The 9438-nt window shown below is 38.4% G+C and overlaps 1 protein-coding gene across 1 annotated transcript; it reads left to right on the forward strand.

Moving 5' to 3' along the window:
- Positions 1 to 887: 887 nt before the first annotated feature.
- On the forward strand, positions 888 to 6492 carry LOC125463364 (troponin I, slow skeletal muscle-like). The gene is made up of 7 exons (XM_048554576.2): positions 888 to 1071; positions 2087 to 2128; positions 2236 to 2367; positions 4102 to 4191; positions 4292 to 4468; positions 5980 to 6088; positions 6197 to 6492. The coding sequence occupies exons 3-6, from the start codon at positions 2242 to 2244 to the stop codon at positions 6076 to 6078; spliced, it is 492 nt and encodes a 163-aa protein (XP_048410533.2). The 5' UTR covers positions 888 to 1071; positions 2087 to 2128; positions 2236 to 2241; the 3' UTR covers positions 6079 to 6088; positions 6197 to 6492.
- Positions 6493 to 9438: the final 2946 nt, after the last annotated feature.

The following is a 9438-nucleotide window of genomic DNA, read 5'->3' on the forward strand; positions in this document are numbered from 1 at the left end:
TAGACAAGGCGGTTAAAAAGACATATTTACCATAAAGACCGAAATAACTGTGAATGCTATAAATCAGAAACAAAGACAGAAGTTGCTGGAAAAGCTCAAAAGAATTCTGAGGAAGAGTCACTGGACCCAAAACATTAACTCTGGAAAAGCTCAGCAGTTTTGGCAGCATCTGTGAGGAAAAAATCAGAGTTAATGTTTTGGGTCCGGTGACTCTTCCTCAGAATTCTTTTGAGTTTTATCAGCAACTTCTGTTTTTGTACATATTTAGCATGCTTGCCTTTGTTTCTCAGAACTTTGAGTATAGGAGTTGGGATGTCATGTTGAGACTGTACAAGTCCTTGGTGAGGCTTCTTCTGAACTATTCTGTGCAGTTCTGGTCACCCTGTTACAGGAACGACATTGTTAAACTGGAGAGAGTTCAGAAAAGATTTACTAAGATGTTGCTGGAAACGGAGGGTTTGAGTCATAAGTATAGGCTGGACAGGCTGGAACTTCTTTCACTGGAGCATAGGCAGTTGAGGGATGACCTCATTAGAGATTTATAAAAGCAAAGTGGGGCATGGATGAGGTGAATAGGAAGAGTCTTTTCCCTAAGGTGGGAGAGTTCAAAACTAGTGACATATTTTTAAGGTGATAAAATTTAAAAAAGAACATGAGAGACAACCTTTTTTACACAGAGTGTGGTTCGTGTGTGGAATGAACTGCCAGAGAAAATGGTGAATGCAGATACAGTTACAAAGTTTAATTTGGATAAATGAATGAATAGGGAAGGTTTGGAGGGATAGGGGCCATACGCAGGCACGTGAGACTAGTTTAGCTTGGGCATATGGTCAGCGAGGACAGTTAGACTAAAGGATCTGTTTCCATGCTGTATGAATCTATGACTCTATAAATAATTCTATAATATTTTAACAGTATGAAGAAGAAGTTATTGAGGAAACTGAAGACACTGAAGAAGTAATTGAGCCTGAGCCTGAGCCTGAGCCTGAGCCCGAGCCTGAACCACCGAAACCTGCACCTCCTCCTAGAGTTGTTCCAACTCCAAGAGCACAAACGACGCAAAATGCTAAAGTATGCAGTCAGTTCCCACATGCATTCCCTCGCTAAGTTAATCATGTTAGTTCCAATCATATTTTGTTTTGCTCCAATTTTTATTCTGCAGTGTTGAAAGAAATAAATTTATACATGTATCTGTTATGTAGGACCCTGTACATTTCCTATGAATTCAGAAAAGTTATACTTAGGACATTAGAATGGCATAAACTGAACATTATTCCACTTGCCACATTAGAGAGGTCAGAGAAACAATCCTGCTCTGGTCAGTCCTGTTGGAACTGTGGCATTATTTTCCTACTGTCCAGTAGTACAGGACCAAAATACACTGAATGAAATTTGTTACCAGGCTTCATCCCACGTGGAGTTGTCAGAACAGACTAAGTTTTGAGTTATAAAGTAACTACATATTTTTGACATTTTTCTTCATTTAGAATGACTTTGGCTTACACAATGCCTGTTTGCTTTTCTCTGAAGCAAATTGGCTTTCAGAGAACAAAATTTTGAGAACATATTAAAATGCAAAGGTGTTCCCTGACATTCTGTAGGGCCTTCACTCCATTTCAGGCGTGTGATGCACTCACAGGTTCTCTGATCATATATTAGCTTGATGACAGGCTTGGTTTCCAGACAGATGAGAAATGTTGATTGTTCACCACTGTCTTCTCGAACACAATTAGGAAAGAAAAAGAATAACAGAAGAATAACAGAAAAAGATAACAGAAGTGGAATTAGCTGGATTTGCAAGAGATGCCCACATCCCAAGTAATCATAGAAAAACCAATCTGGAGCCCTAACTGGGAAGGTTAAGGATTTGGGCAGGTGGAAGTTTGGAGAATGTAATAGTTTGGTAAGGAAGGAGTGTGTGCTTGAAAGATTGATTCTACAGTTTGGTAGTTTGTGTTTTTAATTGTATTTCCTTCAAGTATAGCTCATCGTTGAAAATGTATCATCACATATCTTTAAAAACTAAAGACTTAGCACCACTTATTGATAAATAACCAGTTCTTACTTGCTTTGTTGTCAATAACAGAGAAGTTGTAAGATCTCAGCATCACGCAAGCTCCATCTCAAGGTGAGATAAATTTGTGTTTCCCAGTCTATTATTTGGACAATATTTTTAAAAGTTTGATTGTTATGTTATTATAACATTTTGAATGAATAATAATAACGTTTGTGCAGATTCTAATGCTGGGCAAAGCCAAGGAAGACCTAGAACGAGAAATAGCTGAACGAAATATAGAGAAGGAAAAATTCCTTGCAGAGCGTGTACCTCCACTCAACCTCAGTGGCCTTTCACTTACTGACTTGCAAGTAAGGCTAATTTGGATTGTATTTTCATTTAAAGCAGAAACTTATTTGCAGCATTATTTGATTTGGCTTAATGTTGGTATACTCTGTGTTTTGCCTGGACCATCAGAAGTGCAATTATCAGTGATAATGGGAACTGCAGATGCTGGAGAATTCCAAGATAATAAACAGTTCCCATTATCACTGATACTATTTTAACGTCACTGCGAAGCCTCTTCCAGGGATGCCTAACCTGAAGAAGTTACCCTCCTCCCTCCGGACCAACCTCAGGGAATCTCTCTCCCATTGACTCTCCATCTTCGGTCTGCCTCCCCCTCTCTCCCTATTTATTCCAGTTCCCTCTCTCCATCCCCCTCTCTGATGAAGGGTCTAGGCCCGAAACGTCAGCTTTTGTGCTCCTAAGATGCTGCTTGGCCAGAAGTGCAATTATCTCAGCTTTGACACAATTGGAGGAGTTTTGACTCCCAAGCAGAAAGCAGTGGAGCACTCAATTTGTCCAACTGGGAGTAGCAATAGGACGCCCAGGTCATTTTAGCATCTGGGATTTATTAATATGCTACTGATAAGCCGTTCAGTCAGATAGGGAGCCCAGACATAGCTGTGTGTCTTTGGGATTTTAAATATTAAGTGGTACAACAGTTGCCAAATCAGTAGGTGGGTAGATTTTGTAAGATTCATAGATCAAAGAGATGAGGGAGTGTCTGGGCAGAAGCAGCCAAAGCTTTCTTTGTGGGATTTTGTACCTCCACACTGAACAAAGAGAGATTGTAAACTTAATAAAAACGGAAAGAACTGTGGATGCTGTAAATCAGGAACAAAAACAAAGTTGCTGGAAAAGCTTGGAGGTCTGGCAGCATCTGTGAAAGAAGAAATAGAGTCAATGTGTTGGGTTCTGAGGAAGGGTCACTGGACCCAAAACGTTAGCTCTGTTTTTTTTCTTCACAGATGCTGTCAGACCTGTCGAGCTTTTCCAGCAACTTTGTTTTTGTTCCTATGTTTGAAGTTGTAAGCATAACTGATTTGAATATTACTATGTTTTACTGAGTGGACAATCCATGTTGAACTCTTTGCTGGGACAATCAAAATTACTTTAGCTTTCTAAAGATGTCAAAGGGCCTTAATTTACAAACGTTGATGAGTTTTTTTCCAAGTTGGTTGAACAACTTAACTGCTCAATTTGGCTACTGTAGAATGGCTTTGGATTGGAAAATGGGCAGGTCATTTTAATTTCAATTCCTTTGTGTGGAATAAAATAAAATTCATTCTATGATAGTTTGACAGAGGTGAGTCCATGAATTATGACATTTATTAGAATACTTATTTACTTTTGGGAAGGGTGTGGAACTAAATAGTTATGGAAGGAGACTGAGACAATTCATGGGTGGCCTAGAGATTGGATCAAGCTGATAATGAAGGATTGTGACAAAACAAATAGTGATGGATTACTTCTACAGGTTGATAAGACAGTGATAAGAAGACACAATTTTAAGATTACCATAGAAGGGACAAATGTCCCTTCACAGCAAGAATGGTTAGAAAGTTGAAATCTGTGGTTTAACATTGGTTTGTAGCAGAAGACACATTTTCTGAGTTATACATTATTAGTAAATACTTTAAAAGGGAATTGGACAATTTGTTAACAAACATAAATATTAAAGGTTTCAGGATATGATAACAGAGTGGAATTAGCTGATGTGTGTAGAAATACTGACCAGGACTAAATTGTTCTTGTTGCAGAATTTGTGCAAAGAGCTTCACCAAAAAATTGAGATTGTTGATGAAGAAAGGTATGATTTTGAGTTTAAAGCTGGGAAGAACAACTATGAGGTAATTGATAAAATTGACATATGTCAATCTCTGCATCCTTCAGCAATTATGTTATGGAAATATCAGCTTTAATATTTAACACATGTTTTTGTGCCCACAGATTCATGATCTATCCTTGAAAATTCTTGACCTTAGAGGGAAATTTAAGCGACCCACTTTGCGTAGGGTCCGTGTATCTGCTGATGCTATGTTGCGTGCCTTATTGGGTTCCAAGCACAAAGTATCAATGGATCTGCGAGCCAATCTGAAGTCAGTCAAAAAGGATGATGCAGAGAAGGTAATAATAACATTCTCATTCTTTTTCTCTCTTTCTAATTTGGCTATTTCTTAGGATTTAATTATATTTGAGATCTGCTTCAACTGTTTTATTCATGTTTGTAATGTAAATAGAGATGTTTAAAAACATTCCTTATTCTTAGATAATCATCTGACACAATTTCCTTGTAGCAATATGAAAGCATTGTTAAATAATATCATGATTATATTTGCAAGGTACTGTTATGGCCTCTCCAAAGGAGACAGACATAAACAGAAGAATGCTGAGTTGTAGGATTATCTCCAATTGCAGTTTTTGTCATCTCTGAATAGGGCAGACAGTAAACATGGACGGGTTTTTTTGCCACAGTGTGGAGCTATGGAGATTTTCGGAAGAGAAGAGTCCTGACCCGAAACGTTAACTTTCCTGCTCCTCTGATTCTGCCTGGCCTGCTGTGTTCCTTCAGCTCTACACTGTTATCTCTCTGACTCCAGCATCTGCAGTTCTTAACATCTCTGGAATTTTTTTGGTGAATTTCTAACACAACAAAGAAATAGACTAGATTTGTTAATTGTTGGTTTGTCTTTTAATTCCTACAGTGCTTTATCAAAAGTTTCATATCCCTATTCAGGCTTGGTTGCTTTGATATTCAATTTGTTTTTAATGAAACTGAACACCAAGTGACGAGTACATCAGGTCATCAACATCATTCAACAGCATCATATGTTATGTTTCATGGTGTGTACATCAGTATATCTTTTAAGAGACATGATTATGGCATCCTCAATGTATCAAATCATATGACCTGAGACTATAAAGGACTTATCCTCCATCTTACCTCAGATCAGTAAGAAACATGAAATTCTATTGGAAATGTGCAACAATATAACAGCTTAATATTAGCCTTGATGTGTATGTGCCCAACCTATGTTATGTTGGTACATAATAGTCCATTGCAATGTTTGTTGGATTCTTCTACATCACAATATCTACATCCAATTGAGAGAGAACCTTTCCTCTCCAAAAATCAGAAATGGATTTACAGGATTGAAAAGCACTTAGATGGGTGAAAGCTTTTTGGGGAAAACCCCTGCCAATGGAACACAATCCAAATGTTGCTATTCTAGAACCTCACTTTGAAGCCTTTAAGTATACTAGACTCCTTTATAAATTTGAAGAGAACAATGTGATTACCTTTTCATTTTTCAAAAAGGTTGCAGGACAGTTACAATCTACAGAAGAATGTGGACCCATCAGCAACAAGGACAGCTGATGAGGAGGGCGCAAGACCTGTACTTCCATACTAATCCCAAACATGTCCACTCTTTGCAAGATAAAGCTGTTATTTTGTGTGCTCATGAGCATGTCTCTTAAGGGCATACTGACAACCTGACTGTAAGGCAATAACAGAGCATTATATATGATGATTTTCTGCCTGTAAGGTTTTTTTATTCAGGTTAAACCTTTCCTCTTCCCCGATTGTAAATAGCTGTCTTTATTCTGCATCTCTTCCATTTTCAAATTCCTAACAGGAGCGTAATGTCGAGGTGAGTGACTGGCGCAAGAATGTGGAAGCCAAGTCAGGCATGGAGGGCAGAAAGAAGATGTTTGATGCTGCCAATACCCAGTGAATGTTACCAGGTTTGAAATCCATTTAAATATTATGAATTCAACATCAAGTGTAATTTTAGTTTCTTTCAGACCTGAGAATATTTATTGATTTTTGGATATTAATTTGTGTTCCAACAGGTAATCCAGATGGGCAATTTCCACTTCTTTGAAAATAGAGAACGAATGTGTTTGCTGAGTGCTTTACTTTCAGCTCTGCAGTGTTTAGCATGCCATATGTTTGCATTATAAAATATTTTAATAAATTGTCTTAATGTTGACAATTGTCTCCTGAGATTCACATCCAGTTATTAGTCGTCTTGAACTTTGTGACAGTAACTAAAAGCACTGAATTATAAACTTCAATAAGGTATGTCAAAAATAATATCCTGTCTTGTAACCAAGAATGTACAGTAAAATATTTACTTATAAGGTTATTGGCACTTTCATTTTTATTTCTTAAACATCAGCCATTTGGGTGTCAGTTATTTATTCCAATTAACTATTATCATTCATCGTTTTCACTTGCATCTCCCCAGCAGCGTTATTCCACCCAACCTCATAAACTTCACCAGCATTGCTCCCTCCAGCCTGGCAGTATTTTTCGCTGCCTATCCTCCCATTAGCACTGCTTGGTACTCCTAGCACAGACTGTTTCTGTGTCTGTTGCTGGTAGTGAGCCTATATTTTCGTTGATCATCTGTGTGATTGAAAGACTCCAAAAAGTTTTAGAAAATTCAAGGTGAACTTGCCCACTTATCCCAGAATCAAATCCTTACACCAGGGTTCTAAATGCACTGAGTCAATGTGGGACTCTTCACGGATATACCAATGATGATCCAAAGAGGCCTTAAGAGCACAGGTTGAACGTGGAGATGGCCACAATGGGATTGGTGAAGACCTGGGTGCCAGTGCAAAAACAGGGTGCACTTTGGGCATATGCTCTCAGGCCAGAGGAGGCCTCTTCCATGCCGTTACATGGAAACAAGACCTCCATTTTCTAATGGCGAAGTAAACTACATCACTAAACCATGGGGCCCACTCAGGCTCTAAGCTACCTATCTAGGGTGCCGGTTGAGAACAGTTGATGTTATTCAGAAGGTAGGGGTGTGGGAGAGGTGATCAGGAGGTTCGATCAGCATCTACACACAGCCAAATTAATGTTGCTGGATTGCAGGAAATGAATACCTCTTCAGTTGCCCTTTAAGATGGCACCTAGACACTCAAACCCACAGAAGAACAACAAAGGTAATTGACTTTCTGCCAGTTAATGTGATATACAGGGGAGACAATGGCCTAGTGGTATTATTGCTGGAATGTTAATCCAGAGACCAAGATATTGTTCTGGGGACCTGACTTCAAATCCCGCCATGGCAGAATTTGAATTCAATAAATATCTGGAATTAAGAATCTAATGATGACCATGAATGCATTGCCAATTGTCAGAAAAATCCATCTGGCTCACTAATGTCCTTTTAGGAAAGGAAACTGCCATCCTTACCTGGTCTGGCCTCTTCGTGACTCCAGACCCACAGCAATGTGGTTGACTCTGAACTGCCCTCTGGGCAACTCGGGATGGGCAATAAGTGCTGCCTAGCCCATAACCCCCTCATCCTGTGAACAAATAAAGAAAAAAATACACCTTATCTGCAAATATCACATTGGCTAGACACAGCAAAATTGCATGTAGCCACGTGTTCTGCCTATGATTAGAAGTCCAACGCTTTTCCAGTCCCACCATCGAGGCACTCTCACAATGAATCTCAGGCCTCCAGATTGGAGGTATGTTATACTGTCCACCAATATGAAAGAATATTATCCATTGCAATAAATTTCCAAGCCAACAAAATTTTCATAATACATAATTAATACTAAAGTTAGATGCTCACATTTCTTTGGAAAAGAAACACATATTTTCTGTCGGGGGAGATTGAGTGTTTTAGTACAATAATTGGTAAATTTTCCTGACTTTGATCAAAATCCCAGACTGGATCCTACCTGATTTGCCAATTTTTGTTCATAGATATCTTACTGAAACCACATCTTCCAGCACAACTCTCCATTCAGATAGGGAGAGTAGACACAATATTCCATTATTATCCTATTTGTATCTAGGGTCAATGTAGGAATAGCACGAACTTTCACTGGAGACAGTTTTTTTTTGTGAGTAATTCAATCACAATTTATTACTTATGCCTTTGGTTCTCCCTCCTTTCCTGAGGTCAGTAACTAAAGCTGTGGTGTAGCTTGATGAATACCAGGAGTCTTCAAGGACCATGGTGGCCATTGCTCAATCATATGCCTCAAGTGATATGGGTGGGTTATTTAACAAGATATAATTTGGTATTTAGCCATCATATAAATCAAAAGACCATATTATCAGTGAACAGTCGTCGAGAGCAGAGCTTTTATGATTTATGCCATCTTTCATCAGCCTTTCTAAACCATTGCTTCATGACAATGCTGAAATTAATTTGCAAATATAGATGTAATGTGGAGGAGTATTCAACCCGTTTTCGTCTTTCAAATCTGGTGATTTAATTATTGCAAGAAACCGAGAGATTCTCAATTCCCCATCTCAAGTGTTTGAGCAGGTATATGGCTTCCCATCGTAATAATTAAGAATACACAAAGTGCTTTTGAAGCCCAATCTCCCACTTCTCCTCCTCTTGTTACTTCAGAATAGGTTTGGAATGTTCTAAATATAATTGTACCATATTAGGTAGTAACTGAAAGAGTCCTGTTTATATCTCATACATTTGGTTTATTTTTGTCATAGCAGGTGTTTTACATTCAGCTGCACATGGCAGGAACTCATGCAATGTGTTTGGATATATCAGCCTGAAACTCTTGACAAGATTGCAAAATGTATGATGAAGAGTTTGTTGCATAAAGAAATAACTGTTATCATGTAGGAGCCATTTTATGATTGTAACACTTGTTGGAGAAAATTCACTGAAAATACAGCTATAGAACTAAAACTCAGTAAAAAGCAGGGGTTCTACTGCTGTTGAAGGGATTCTCCACCAGAACTCTAATGGAAAATATGCAGGGCTCCTACAAAGATGACACTGAATATCTACCATATCCAGACATTCCCTGCATATATTGTAAGATGTGGAAGTATCATCTGCCCATATGCAATACAAGTCACCACTTATGAACTGCAACTTGTGTATTAGAGTTCTGAAGGAGGTTTTACTGATGTTACTCTCAATATTCAAACATCAAGAAAGAAAAAGCACAATGTTCAGTTGTCTTCACATTCCCAGGAAGCATTCTCGGCAGACTGCCTTCCATATATAGCAATCCTGCAGACCGTCTGACCTAGCAGTGCAAAAAACTGAAATTTCCTAAATGATACTTGATTAACCTGGAATGGA

Source organism: Stegostoma tigrinum, chromosome 25 (assembly GCF_030684315.1).
Source record: "Stegostoma tigrinum isolate sSteTig4 chromosome 25, sSteTig4.hap1, whole genome shotgun sequence".
NCBI classification, from domain to species: Eukaryota; Metazoa; Chordata; class Chondrichthyes; order Orectolobiformes; family Stegostomatidae; genus Stegostoma; species Stegostoma tigrinum.